This window comes from Alosa alosa, chromosome 7 (assembly GCF_017589495.1).
Source record: "Alosa alosa isolate M-15738 ecotype Scorff River chromosome 7, AALO_Geno_1.1, whole genome shotgun sequence".
In the NCBI taxonomy this organism is placed as follows: Eukaryota; Metazoa; Chordata; class Actinopteri; order Clupeiformes; family Clupeidae; genus Alosa; species Alosa alosa.
The window spans coordinates 9023450-9037576 of record NC_063195.1 but is presented as its reverse complement, the minus strand read 5'-3'; the positions used below and the strand labels follow the sequence as shown (position 1 = coordinate 9037576).

At 42.6% G+C, this 14127-nt stretch overlaps 7 protein-coding genes across 7 annotated transcripts in view; 3 read left to right on the top strand and 4 right to left on the bottom strand.

Moving 5' to 3' along the window:
- LOC125297618 (histone H4) lies at nt 1–429 on the top strand. The gene has a single exon (XM_048248075.1). The coding sequence runs from the start codon at nt 31–33 to the stop codon at nt 340–342; it is 312 nt and encodes a 103-aa protein (XP_048104032.1). The 5' UTR covers nt 1–30; the 3' UTR covers nt 343–429.
- A 285-nt stretch (nt 430–714) lies between these two features.
- On the bottom strand, nt 715–1262 carry LOC125297599 (histone H3). The gene has a single exon (XM_048248052.1). The coding sequence runs from the start codon at nt 1245–1247 to the stop codon at nt 837–839; it is 411 nt and encodes a 136-aa protein (XP_048104009.1). The 5' UTR covers nt 1248–1262; the 3' UTR covers nt 715–836.
- Nucleotides 1263–2163: 901 nt separating this feature from the next.
- On the bottom strand, nt 2164–2593 carry LOC125297607 (histone H2A-like). Its single transcript, XM_048248063.1, has one exon. It carries the CDS (start codon nt 2577–2579, stop codon nt 2202–2204), a length of 378 nt encoding a protein of 125 aa, XP_048104020.1. The 5' UTR covers nt 2580–2593; the 3' UTR covers nt 2164–2201.
- A 691-nt stretch (nt 2594–3284) lies between these two features.
- Nucleotides 3285–4323, bottom strand: LOC125297590 (histone H1-like). Its single transcript, XM_048248040.1, has one exon. The coding sequence runs from the start codon at nt 4285–4287 to the stop codon at nt 3673–3675; it is 615 nt and encodes a 204-aa protein (XP_048103997.1). The 5' UTR covers nt 4288–4323; the 3' UTR covers nt 3285–3672.
- A 1421-nt stretch (nt 4324–5744) lies between these two features.
- LOC125297619 (histone H4) lies at nt 5745–6498 on the top strand. The gene has a single exon (XM_048248076.1). The coding sequence runs from the start codon at nt 5761–5763 to the stop codon at nt 6070–6072; it is 312 nt and encodes a 103-aa protein (XP_048104033.1). The 5' UTR covers nt 5745–5760; the 3' UTR covers nt 6073–6498.
- Nucleotides 6499–6991: 493 nt separating this feature from the next.
- LOC125297612 (histone H2B 1/2) lies at nt 6992–8101 on the top strand. The gene has a single exon (XM_048248067.1). It carries the CDS (start codon nt 7073–7075, stop codon nt 7445–7447), a length of 375 nt encoding a protein of 124 aa, XP_048104024.1. The 5' UTR covers nt 6992–7072; the 3' UTR covers nt 7448–8101.
- A 1253-nt stretch (nt 8102–9354) lies between these two features.
- The window catches only part of LOC125297514, a 39690-nt gene continuing 34917 nt past the window's right edge, over nt 9355–14127 (bottom strand). Inside the window, exons 21-23 of the mRNA XM_048247872.1 lie at nt 11235–11340; nt 10044–10225; nt 9355–9684 (exon numbers count right to left, since the gene is read on the bottom strand). Coding sequence (XP_048103829.1) covers nt 9620–9684; nt 10044–10225; nt 11235–11340 — 353 coding nt within the window. The 3' untranslated portion in view covers nt 9355–9619. The remainder of the gene's footprint in view (nt 9685–10043; nt 10226–11234; nt 11341–14127) is intronic.

Below are 14127 nucleotides of genomic sequence, written 5' to 3'. Positions count from 1 at the left end.
CCAAAATCTGCTCAAAGAAATTAATTGATAATGTCTGGAAGAGGTAAAGGCGGTAAAGGTCTTGGAAAAGGAGGCGCCAAGCGTCATCGCAAGGTTCTCCGCGATAACATCCAGGGGATCACAAAGCCCGCTATCCGCCGCCTGGCTCGCCGTGGTGGTGTGAAGCGTATCTCTGGGCTCATCTACGAGGAGACTCGTGGTGTGCTGAAGGTTTTCCTGGAGAACGTGATCCGTGATGCCGTCACCTACACCGAGCACGCCAAAAGAAAGACCGTCACTGCTATGGATGTGGTCTACGCCCTGAAACGCCAGGGTCGTACTCTGTACGGTTTTGGCGGTTAAAAATGTTACCGTTTCAATAAATTTAACGGCTCTTTTAAGAGCCACCCACAGTTTCCACTTAAATAGCGTGCTTCCAATGTTTGAAATAAAGCTCGCACATACGGGTAGAAATCTATCTGGCTGTATATTTTAAAGATTGAGCATTTTCGCAAAAACTACTTCGAAGGTATAAACTTAATTTAACGTGCTCCTGTGTAAACAAGATGGGAAGTATCAAGCGTGAAGGCACATGTTAAGCGGGACACAAGTAATGAAAGCCAAAGCTGTAGCGTTATCGATGTATGGATTTGTCTTTTGTACTGGTGATTACAGAAAATGTCACATTAGGGCATTTCACCCAGCTTGAGTGTTTCAGTGAAACGGTACCGTACGTGTTAGTTTATTTACATATTAACCTTTCAGTTTCTAAGATATAAGTGTTGAAGATGGAACAAGCATTTTCTGTCTATATAGGTGGCTCTTAAAAGAGCCTTTGGTTTGATGTATTGGTGAACTTAAGCACGCTCTCCGCGGATGCGACGAGCCAACTGGATGTCCTTGGGCATGATGGTGACCCTCTTGGCGTGGATGGCGCACAGGTTGGTGTCCTCGAACAGACCGACCAGGTAAGCCTCGCTGGCCTCCTGAAGAGCCATGACAGCAGAGCTCTGGAAGCGCAGGTCGGTCTTGAAGTCCTGAGCGATTTCTCTGACCAGACGCTGGAAGGGCAGCTTGCGGATAAGCAGCTCGGTGGACTTCTGGTAACGACGGATCTCTCTCAGAGCCACGGTACCAGGCCTGTAACGATGAGGCTTCTTTACGCCGCCGGTCGCCGGGGCGCTCTTACGGGCAGCCTTGGTAGCGAGCTGCTTCCTCGGGGCTTTGCCACCGGTGGACTTACGAGCGGTCTGCTTGGTTCTTGCCATTTTACTCTCCCTCTTCGAAAATTCTCAGCAGTGTAGGTTTAATGTGGAGGACCATACCTATTTATACTTTCTAGAACTCGGTTGCCCTCCAATGATTGGAAAATGTTAATGAGCGTGCTCAAATGCTATTGGCCAACACGCTCCCTTTCTATATGACGCCTGAAATTCAAACAAGTTAGGCCAGCCCCCCTCAGAAAGAGCGGGCAACTCCTCCCGGTTTTAACGTCTGAACACTTATATGTATTTTTAATAACATCAGTTGATCATGTCTCACCGTGTATTTATTTAGTTTCATATGAGGCTCTTAGCTAAACAGTTCTGGAGTAACGTGTTATCCCTCGATCAATTTATTTTTCAATGTCAAATGTTCACACACTTTATACATAAGGAACTATAACAGTAACATAACGTGACTTGCTTTGGACAAAACTGTCGAAAAACGTTTCGACTCGTTGCCAGGTTACATATTTGTGCCCTTGATTGAGGGACTTAGTCTGGCCCCTCAAAATCCTTCTTCAAAACTAAAAACGAACATCTAAGAAGCATATCCTGTGGTTATTGATCTTATAGTGAATTACACATGCCTCTAACATTACCCCTCTTTTGTTAAGAAACCACGGACGGAAACCCCAAAGTGCCATGTAAGTTACATTATGATCACAGCAAACTAACTTACATCACGCCCAGTGGCCAAATGTATCAAGTGTTTGAGGACGCTGGACATAATAGTTTACCCGTTTAACGTTACATAACCGGAGTTAGAAGGAACAGCCAATACAGGATGTGAAGTTACTCTCATTGAGGACTGAGCTGAGCCAAATGAACAGGCTCTTTAAGATGAGTCTTAAATGACAAAAATGTCAGATTATTTAACATTGGGGTGTTCTACTTTTTTAAGATAGTTATGGTTGGCTCTTAAAAGAGCCTTTGGTTTTTTGTGAAAGACATAGCGATTTACTTTGACTTCTCAGTCTTCTTGGGCAGCAGCACAGCCTGGATGTTAGGCAGCACACCACCCTGAGCGATGGTCACACCACCGAGCAGCTTGTTCAACTCCTCGTCGTTGCGGACAGCAAGCTGCAGATGGCGGGGAATGATACGGGTCTTCTTGTTGTCACGGGCAGCGTTGCCGGCCAACTCCAAGATCTCAGCGGTCAGATACTCTAGCACAGCTGCCAAGTAGACTGGAGCGCCAGCGCCAACGCGCTGAGCATAATTGCCCTTACGCAGCAGTCTGTGCACACGGCCCACGGGGAACTGTAGTCCGGCCCTAGAGGAGCGAGTCTTCGCCTTGGCCCTAGCCTTGCCTCCGGTTTTACCTCTTCCACTCATGTTTCAAATGTTGATAGACGACCTACAGAAATCTGCAATACTAGTAGCTGCGGCTAACAGTATATATAGCTAACAGTCGAACTGTTTACTCGCTGATAGGACAACGATGAGAGCCAATCGTAGCACAGATCTAGACAACAAGCCAAACCCACCTTTTTGGAGCCCTTTTGGCGGCTCTTATCGCTTTTTGTGAACAGCGGGTAACGTTACTTTGTTAATTGTAAGATTTGGTTGTAAAAAAGTATCCAATTAAAAATAAGGTGACAGTCAAATTGACCAGAGTGCATTGGTATCACCGGTGAATCTCAGGTTTTTGTGTATTTTTCTCCTATCTATTATTGTGTTAAATGCTCCAAATGAGTACTTGAGCTGCATTCTGTGTATGAAAGGTGCTATACAAATTAAGCGTATTATTATGTAAGCCGAGTGTTAAAATAATAATATAAAACTATATCAGAAAAAAAAAAATTAAGTCATAAATGGAAATAAAAAGTGTTTGATCCAAGAGTTGCACAACGGTGGAATAATGAACTGCCTGTAAAGCAAAACGTAAGGCCGCCAAATCTTCTCGCTGCTGATAGCTGATGTTGTTGCTGATAACGTCTAGCGTTGAATTGATTTGGGTGTAGTTCAATTTGTAATTTTTGTAACAATATTGTTGTAACTTTATTTATTTTATTAATACAATTATAACTTCAGAGCTGTATATAGCAGAGCTGTACGTTAACATTTGTGTTCATAGCACTGTTATAACGTAATAGGTTGATTTTTGTAGCACAACCCACAGCATTTCTAGCATGGAGTATGTAGTTGTCACAAGTTCTTAGCTGGTAAATCACCCATAAGACTGTTTTTTTAGTAGGCTACTGTAAGATAAATGCCTGATTAGGCGATGTTAAGAAGTAGTGCAGAGTTTGAAACGTCATGAACAATAGTAAGTGATTGAGCGACTGTATATCTATGTTACTCACTGTGGTGAAGCGTGTAACATTACCTACAATGTAAACTGTTGGAATAAACTTTTCATTGATATAGATGGGTGGCTCTTAAAAGAGCCTTTTTGGGCCTTGCGGCGGAAGATGCTATTGTTAAATTACTTCTTTTTGGGAGCTGCCTTCTTGGGCTTTGCGGCCTTGGGCTTGGCTGCCTTGGGCTTTGCGGCCTTTGCCTTCTTGGGGCTCTTTGCTGCCTTCTTGGGGGCGGCGGGCTTCTTGGCCTTCTTGGGGCTCTTGGTAGCCTTCTTGGCCGCTGCAGGCTTCTTGACTGCCTTCTTCGGAGACTTCTTGGCGGCTGCTGGTTTCTTGGCCACTGCCTTCTTGGGCTTCTTTGCTGCAGCGGGCTTCTTGGCAGCGGGTTTCTTCGCCTTGGGAGCAGCCTTCTTGACGGCCTTCTTCGGCTCTGCCTTCGCCTTGTTCAGCTTGAAGGAGCCGGACGCGCCGGTGCCCTTGGTCTGAACCAAAGTTCCCTTGGTAACGAGACTCTTGACGGCGATCTTGACGCGAGCGTTGTTTTTCTCGACGTCGTATCCACCGGCTGCCAAAGCCTTCTTCAATGCAGCCAAGGACACTCCTTTCTTTTCCTTCGATGCAGACACAGCTTTGACGACGAGATCGCCGACGCTGGGTCCTGATTTCTTAGGACGGGGTGCTGCCTTCTTCTTGGGTGCCTTTGCTGGAGCAGCGGCCGGAGCGGGAGCAACTTCTGCCATTGTTAGCGATTTCAACTTGCACGTACTACACACGACAACTGGAAATGTCTGAGTGCCGAGTCGAGCAAGTGGGCTGAGATTAACCTCTCCATGAGAACCGTTTAGACTCAGTGCGAGTGCCTCTGTGCTCTCTCTTCCCGGTGAGCACTAAGTTGTGTTTTCTCCTCTCATATTTTTAGAGAATATCCGGCATAAATCAGATGGGAGATCTGAATTTTCACGCGTAAACATGAAGATGAACTTTTCGTCTTCTAAATGATCTGAAGGAAGTTAAGTATCAGCTTTCTTCGGAGTCGTACTATACAGAAAAAGGAGTGTTGCGACGAGGAAATCGAGTCACGGTTGTGGACCTATGGATGGTATAATGCGTATAAAATCCCCAAAATAAAGATAAACACTAACCTCAAACATTTAAGGACAACAATTTGAGTCTCCCTAACTTAACTACTAAAGTTATACTTGTTGTATACACTCTAAACATTGTCAGATTTCGGGTGTTTGTACTCAGTGAAACACAGACTCAGGTAACGGGACTGCAGTGATCATACTGAGGGGCTAGATTTCTTATAACTTACACAAATGTATGCAACTATGCTCATACGCTGATACGTTTGTGTAACTAGAATTAATGACGAATTCACAAATTAAGTAATTGACATATTTCGAATGCAGATGTTTTGATATGCAGGTTCTTTGGAAGGTGACCAGGTTTAAATCATAGTTGACAGCAACGGTAGCCTACATTATTACTATAGGAACTACATTGTTATTATTAGTGGTAGTACTACTCGTAGTATTAATAATAGTAGTTGGATTAGTATTAATATATTTTTCAAAGTATAATACTTGAGGTTTCAGTGCTGCCTTATCTGTTGCTTACCCACAACAGTGCAGCGGAGAAAATCTTTGATTAGATTGGATTACTGCTGCTACTGCTACTATTATAATTATTGTTATTCAACGTTGTCATAATAACTTGATATTATGAGTATCACTCATAAAACGCAAGTAACGTTAATGAAGTTGTGTTTTATGTTTGAGGCATATGGCTATTTTGCAATTTATGCTTCAGCAAAACGGGAAAACATCTACATGCTACCGTTAATGTCAGAGAAAGACCAAAATAAACACATACTATTGACCCCGCAGACCTTAACACGAATGGAAAACAAATTTTGCGGGGGAAATAGTTATGATATATAGTGGCCATTGTCCCACAAGATGTCGGATTCTCCGAAACGATAGGGATTCCTAGTAGGGAAGGGTACTTTGAGCCTAAGGTTTTTCCATCTTCAACAACAGAAGAATGGTTTGCCGCCCTCCTCTCCTCCCCTATTTGGTGACGCCACATTATAATCCAGGGGCGGGACTGGTTGCAGTCTTCTTCTAGGTCGTCGTCACTAGTATAAATATCAGAAGCAGTAAGCAGTCTGCATTTATTCATTTGCTGAGCTACTGAAAACAGAATCAACGATGTCTGGAAGAGGAAAAGGAGGCAAAGGTCTTGGAAAAGGAGGCGCCAAGCGCCATCGCAAGGTTCTCCGCGACAACATCCAAGGAATCACGAAGCCCGCTATCCGTCGCCTGGCTCGCCGTGGTGGTGTGAAACGTATTTCTGGTCTCATCTACGAGGAGACTCGTGGTGTGCTGAAGGTTTTTCTGGAGAACGTGATCCGTGATGCCGTCACCTACACCGAGCACGCCAAGAGAAAGACCGTAACCGCCATGGATGTGGTCTACGCGCTGAAACGCCAGGGTCGTACTCTGTACGGTTTTGGCGGTTAATTCTTGGTTCCATTTCAAATCTACACAAAAGGCTCTTTTAAGAGCCACCCATATTTTACAATCAAAAGGCATATTATTCCGCATCACAGTGGTGTCATATGTATATGTATAATCTGATTTTGGTCTTAAGTAATTGGCAAATAAGGCTTTGGTGAAGAACTACCACTTTGAACAGTTGACTCGGAAATGGGTCTATTACTCCAAGCTTCTCGACCTCTTCTGGTGAAAAGCCAAGACTGCATCTAAATTATCCCGGCTAGATGGTGGACAGGAAGCTTTACTAGTGAAATAAATCTATCCTAACCACCACACGCCCCCACATACGTAGTGAACATGAATAAGAATGGGATATTCTTTTTACAAATAAAGATTGGAGCAATCAGAATAAAGTTTTCCCACGTCTCTTGCATTGTAATAAAAACAAATCGCTACGAACAAACAATGCTTGTCACAGTAGAGGCTACGAACCAAACACAATGCTGTGCATTAGCCTAAAGTGTTTATGTTTTGAAACGAGGCCGTTGCAGTGGCAGCACGATTGGTTCGCGAGGCGGTGGCGCTGCAAACCACTCAGGTGATTCATGCAGAGAATGAGGCAGTTTCTGCTTCGGACGTCATGTCACGTGATTTTTCCGTACCAAAGCAACCTTTGGAGCAGTGGTTCAAATGGAATTGTAGTTAATGGTTTGAAGCACGTATCGAAGCTTCAGTGTCAGACTGCCATCACTACTGGTCATATAATCACACTGTTTAACCTGTGTCATTAAGATAATATCATGTGACCCATGTTATCATAATTATGTGACCCATATCTCTCCACCTGCGTCACTGGGGGAGATTGAGGTCTCATTGGTTAAACAACAGCCATGCACTTACGTTTTCAGTGACAGAGACGTGCCTTAGCTAGTGGTTTACATACGCCCTTCTACATAAACCCCCCATTTTCGATATTACTTCATCTCTGAATATCGTTTTCGAGTAGGCTTACCGATTCATTGTCATGCCGGAGCCTGCGAAGTCTGCGCCCAAGAAGGGCTCGAAGAAGGCCGTTACTAAAACTGCTGGAAAAGGTGGAAAGAAACGCAAAAGGACAAGGAGGGAGAGTTACGCAATCTACGTGTACAAGGTCCTGAAGCAGGTCCACCCTGACACCGGTATCTCCTCTAAGGCGATGGGCATCATGAACTCGTTCGTGAACGACATCTTCGAGCGCATCGCTGGAGAGGCTTCCCGCTTGGCTCACTACAACAAGAGGTCCACCATCACCTCCAGGGAGATCCAGACCGCAGTACGTCTGCTTCTGCCCGGTGAGCTGGCCAAGCACGCCGTGTCCGAGGGAACGAAGGCCGTCACAAAGTACACTAGCTCTAAGTAAACAGCAATTCCATTCTTTCACCACACCAAAAGGCTCTTCTAAGGGCCACCCAACATCTTAAAAAGCAAGTGTTAAAAAAAGAGAAAAAAAAACGACCTCGTGCTTTCATGGACTAGTGATGCCCTTTTTTTTAACGCTCATTGAGTTTCTTATTTAAATGTGTTGACATTAAAATTATATATAATTAATGTTGCCAATACAGTTCCACATGAGCATAGCCTCTTCAAAGTATACTGTACTCCTTTGTATACTGCTAAAATAGCACGTTACGTAAGCAGAAGCTTAACTGTATGAGGATACTGCATAAGAAAAACACAGGTGCAAGTGACATGTTTTGCAATGCAGGTGTCCACACCTTCCAGGCATTACTGACAAGTCTGATGTATAGCCTACATTATTTTGTCGCCCTGAACGTCTTCCTGAACCTTATCATGCTGCTGGCAAATCCTAGGATTAGTTCAAAATACGACACCAGTCTTCACTGTAGAAACACTGGTGTAATTGTTTTATAGAAGTGCAAGGTGTTTATCTTCTGTCTTTCCTTTCTTTATCTATTTATTCGTGTCTTTGTGATGTATGCTGTATGTCATGACTTTGTGGTCTGTGACGTCTGAACGGAAACCTGAGTCTGGCAATAAAGTTGATTAGTGCTCAGGAAGTTGTTGGACAACACTGTTCATTTATGTATTAATAAATGCTGCTGGCCGGAACAAATTCAATGTGACACTGCCAGTAGGTGGCACCATGTATTCACACTGGAGGTTAAAGCAGAGACTTTCTAAAGAGGAGACACAACACTCAAACAATCCTCCATAGAAATGCATGGGGTTAGTTTGTAACGTCAATATGGCCGTTGTCTACACATATCCCACCCCTTCCTCGGCAAAACGTCGACATGTGAATACATTGAGCCAATCATGTGGTGTGATGTGAATACATTGAGCCAATCATATTCTTGAATTTCCCCTTGATCAAAAGTATCAATCTATCTATCTATCTATATATATGGTGTGTTGTGAAGACATCGTGCCAATCATGTGTTGTGATCTCGCCGCTGGAGCAAGATTGGTGTCGTGAAGCCTTGCGCACGCGCAGTTCGACCCAACGACTGTGCCCGATGAGTGCCCATAAAACGTTTGTATATGGCCACCGAGTGGAGGGACTTGCCTAAAAGGACTTTGGTTAAAGTTGCTGGTCATGGTTTTGTGTCATTATGATAGATAGAATTTACAGGGTAGGGTAGAAACAATTCTATTCTAAATTGTAATCTATATAGTAGATAAAATATACATGATTATTAACACCACTAGTGACTGTTCAACTGATAATTTATAAATACCTGTACAACACATACTGGTACCAGACTAGCCTAGAAATCTAGACGCACCCTAGCGGCAGCAGGGTAGTACCAGACCAATATGCTGCGAGTTCTCTAGTGAAGTGTTTCTCAAGGTGTGCTCCGCAAGCCATCGCAAGTGATCCGCGAGCAGACGTGGTAAAAATATAATATTGATGAGTTGTTTGCAATATTGAACCAACTTGTATGTAACCTCAAACAGTTCTGCACTAACACTGCCTATAGCTATGCCAATTTAAATCGTATGAATTGAATTCTCTGACACAATAAACAAGGCGCAAAGACAATAGGCAAGTTGGTTCAGTCGAAGTAGATCCACTGTTTTTTTTTTAGCTAGGTGTTCCGTGAGGGTTTTGTTGTTGGTTAAGTGGTCCTTGGTATGGAAAAGTTTGAGAAACACTGCTCTAGTGTATAGAGCACACACACACACACCCACACCCACACACCCCCCCCCACACACCCACACCCACACGATTACGTGACATTCTGAGTAATGTCCTTCCATCAACTGGTTCCTCCGTTACCACTAAGGTTTGTGCAAGAAACAATGTCATACAAAGCAGGTTTTTTTTTAATGATTTTCATTTCTATTGAAAGTACAAGTTCACATATTTTGCCAGGTTGTCACGTCTCTAACTTACCTTTGTAGTTTAAAAAATAAATTAATAAAATATGAGAGAGGATGCCCTCAACGTGTGTTGGCCGATTTAAGCCAGTATGTCTGAATATTACAAATGCACTGGCAAACACTTTTACACATTTTTAATACGTATAAAAGAAATAAAAAAAAAACAATCATTCATCATTAAGGAGATTTATATTGCGAAAGTGTCCGTCAATGTAAAAATCCCACTCTTCCTGTATGCTTCATCAGCTGTGTCTGTTTTAAGAAGAAAAATAAAGACACTTCATATTCTGTACATCACTGCACATATACAACTTACACTTTGTTTTGTAGATGTCAAAAGTGGCGATAAGAGGGCGATCGAACAGGATGTGCTTTGCCTCTTATAAAACGTGAGGTGCACAATGTTTTCATAAAAAAAAAAAAACATGGGCGCTTTTCCGCTTTCAGTTAAACTTTTTTCAACTTGAGGCGCTCAGGGCGACTCTGCAAAAAACGCAAGGCCATTAACCCGAAGTTGCTCCGGGGACAATGTAATTCCTTGTAATATAACTGATATATGTTAGTTACTTTTGATTAAAGGTGTCTGCTAAATTAATACATGTAAATGTTACCTGTGATAAAAACGGGAAACCTCCTGGTTGCGTTCTGAACTTGGAGACGCACCAAGCAGTGCAAGTAGTTTGGACGCTCCTGGGACATGACATCACAGTCATGGTAGGGTAGCACCTCCACAAGCCCCGCCTCCTGGCAGGAATCCAGGAAATGCTTCTTGCCACGAGCGTCCTCGTTGGTGCTGCAAGATGACAAGTGAGCAACAGTTTCAGATTGTGTTGAAGTTGAATCTGAACCTGAATGTCATTAATAGGTCATGATCAACACTCTGGCTGTTTGTTTATAGTGTGATACACCTGACTGTTTGTGTGTGCATTCTCGAAGAAGAACAAAAACACAAAACACCACACACAAACAAACCAACAACAACAAACACACACATAAAGACACAGACTCTGCATTTGTATGAGTGAAGTACTCCTCAGGGGGAGAAATCGGGAACCTTGACTCTTTTACACTCATGTTCAGTTCAGTTAAAGTTTATCTTCAGTTCTGTATTGGTTTCAGACCAGCACAGACATAAATTTAATTTACCATAATGTAAAATTGATGAACACACTGTGTGTGTGTGTGCGCGCGTGTGTGTGTGTATTTGTATAGATAGACCTGTGCAAAAAAAAAAACATACATACACACAGAATATCATACTTTTGTTTGTGTACAGACACACACACACAAGCACGCATGTGCGCGCGCGCGCACACACACACACACACACACACACGCACCTTACCCTGTGTCTCCTGAGATACACCACCCCAGTATGGTGAAATCTCTCATTAGCGTGGAGCTGTGCTGATTGTTTACATGCAGAGATATGATGTCATGTGACCCAGAAAGACCAGGCCAGGCTTGTGAGGCGTAATCTATCACATTTGCTCTGTGTTTTAAGTGCCACCACTTTCCATCATGTTGTCATTGGATTCTTGCCATTTTTTTCTTTGTATATTCACTATATTCACTGATTTCTCATCGGTTTAAGTGCCACTTTCCATTGTGTTGTCATTCTCGTCAATTTCTCTTTGCATTTTCACTGATATCTCTCAACAGCTCGCTTCACATATCAGAGCTGCAGACTGACGATGCGTCACCGAACACTAGATCGGAACACTGGGCCGGACTCGGCCGCCGCCCGCCGTTGAGGAGGGGGGGTGGGGGGGTCAGTGCGCGTCTGGGCTGAGCGTGTTTACCGTGCGTCCTCTCTGAGGCCTCGGCTGTCTCTGTAGTGCAGACACCATTTCCACTTCCCCTTTCTGCTCAGCTCCTCCAGGAAGGCCGCGGTGCTCTTCATGCTCTCTGAGTGGGGAGGTGGCAGAACAACACGTTACACTAAATTATATGTATTAGCCGCCCAATGTTTTTTTTTTTTTTTTTTTTTTAAACTTGCATAAATCGTTGTCCTGCAGTACATACACAATACGTGTTACAATAACTTCCCGGGTATTAGCAGTGTATTGAGTAGACAGTGTTTTATGCAAGTAAAAAAAAAAACAACAAAAACATTAATTGCCCCCGTGTATTATTAACTTCACAGCTGAAGAAATTGTGCAAAATCAATGTATAAACCTCGGGCAGCAGATCGGGGATAACAGCACAGCAGAGTAATGGGACCACAATTAAACTGGCAAAATAATACCAATTTCCCAGCTAACACACAGGAAATTACTGTAACCCTTATAATTACTTATAACCTTATAATTAGTTATAATTACTATAACCCTTAATCCAAAAAAAAAAAGTTAGAACGTTGCATAAAATACAAATAATAAACAGGATGTGAAAATGTGTAAATCTCATAAATCCATATTTAGCAGCAAAAATTACACATTTGATTATTTCAAGGAAAATGTAAGCACATTTTGAATTTGACATAACCAACATGAGATCATTAAAATAGTCAGAGAATCCAGATAAATATTTGAAAACAAGTAATAATAATAATAATAATAATAATAATAATAATAATAATAACACAAAAACACACTGTGAATTTTCAACCAAGAAACGTTGACTTTGTTGCATCAATAGAGGGCTGAAATGTTTGGCTACTCGTCAAACAGTGGAAGCTGAATAACCATTGCGTGAAAAGAGGTGCATCTGGAAATCATCAGATTCTTTAAACGTCGCCCAAATCTCCCTGACTGTGTTTTAGGGTGTATTTAAGTCAGCATAATAATAATAATAATGGTGTCAATGGAATCTATCTGATTTGTGGTGGTGGTGGCCTTGTTATGATGTTAACCGGATTTTATCACGTCATCTTCTATGCCAACATATCATTTTATATAACGTCTCCCAAACCTCCAAGAACTCTGTGTTTTCAGCAGAACAATGGTCTCCGTGGGGAATTCTGATTGTTGTTGTAGTTCTTGTTTTTGTTGTTGTTGTTTTGTGCTTTAGTTCAATGACAACAATGCCGGCGAAAGACACATAGTCTTTATATTTATAAATTTATATTTGAGCAGCCTGGCGACCTGCTGTTGCTGTGCTGGAGACATTTTGTGAAGCAGCCAACCCGACACAGAGACAAAATCTACACCAACTGCTGCTGGCAAAGCACCACTGTGTCGAAACTCGTGTCAGCCTAGAGGCAAGTGACAGCGTGTGCATGTGATCAGTCCCTGCAATCCCACTGCCACCCCTGAAGCAGACATTGACATGACTGAACATGCGTTGAATATGACTGAACATTTCAATAGCTGCATATCTGTTAAATCCAGGTCAATACTAGTAAGCTCCCTTAAATGCAAACGTAAATATCTTAAGACAGAGACATAAAGGAAATCTCCCAAAGTAACACAGAAAAAAAGGCTTAAAGCCAGATCTAGAGGCACCGTCAGTAGTTAAAAAAATGCATGCTTTGAAATCAACGACATCTGGCTGCAGTTCACCAGAGTTCACCTAGATGGCGATCGCGGGCGAGTCCAAAATGCATGGGGTCCTATGGAGCTACCTGGCTACATTTATTGTTTTCACCTATTTAACAACTGAAACCCTCAGATTTTATTTATTTTTCGCAAAATGGATATGGATTATCAATCAAAAGTGAAATAATCCGGGAGTCATGTCCTTTCGTTTTCTTACAGGTTGGGTCGTTAACACACTAGCATTGATGCTATGCTATGATCATGCTAATGAATGACGTCATTGACACGTTTGAAAGGCTTTTTAGAACAATTAAGTGACTTTAAAAAATATAATACTCAACCAAGTGTGTTGTCTTTGCCTCCCCTTTCGAATACAATATTCAAATTACTTGAAAAAAATGATATCCCGAGAAAAGTGGATTTTGAGGGGTACTGCTCCATAGACCTCCATTCATTCTGGACTCGCCCGCGAGCGCCCCTAGATGCAGTACCACACCGGAAGAGTTCCGAGAGTGAAGGTTCTCCCCTTATTAGACATTCTCTGGTTGTACTCTTTAGAGGAGAAGATGGGTGTTCCTGCCAACTGTGTCATACTGTTTCAGTCACCACTAATGTTCCATTACAGTTACATTTTGTATGAGAATTATTATTGGGGCAGCGTGGCCTACTGGTTAGCGCTTCAGATTTGTAACTGGAAGGTTGCCGGTTCGAACCCCGACCAGTAGGCACGGCTGAAGTGCCCTTGAGCAAGGCACCTAACCACTCACTGCTCCTCGAGCGCCGCTGTAGCAGGCAGCTCACAGTGTCGTGATTAGTGTGTGCTTCACCTCACTGTGTGCTGAGTGTGTTCTAATTCACGGATAAATGCAGAGATAAATGCAGAGACCAAATTTCCCTCACAGGATCAAAATAGTATATATACTTATACTTACCTATACATGGATTTCTATGCAACGTCACAAAAACGTGCGTGCGCAACCAAGAGGCAGAAAGCACCATAGAACAGCGTAGAGCAATGCTGTCCATAAAAATAATAAAATGAGTTTTTGTGCTGAAAACTGCACCAATTCGAAATCACGATGGTTAGAGAATGTTCAATATCTCTAACGGAATGCACGTCTTCGCCAAAAATGACAAAATACGATGTTATATTAATAATGCAAATGAACGTCAAACTCTGAAATATAGTCTGAAATGAGATGTTATTATCATTGAG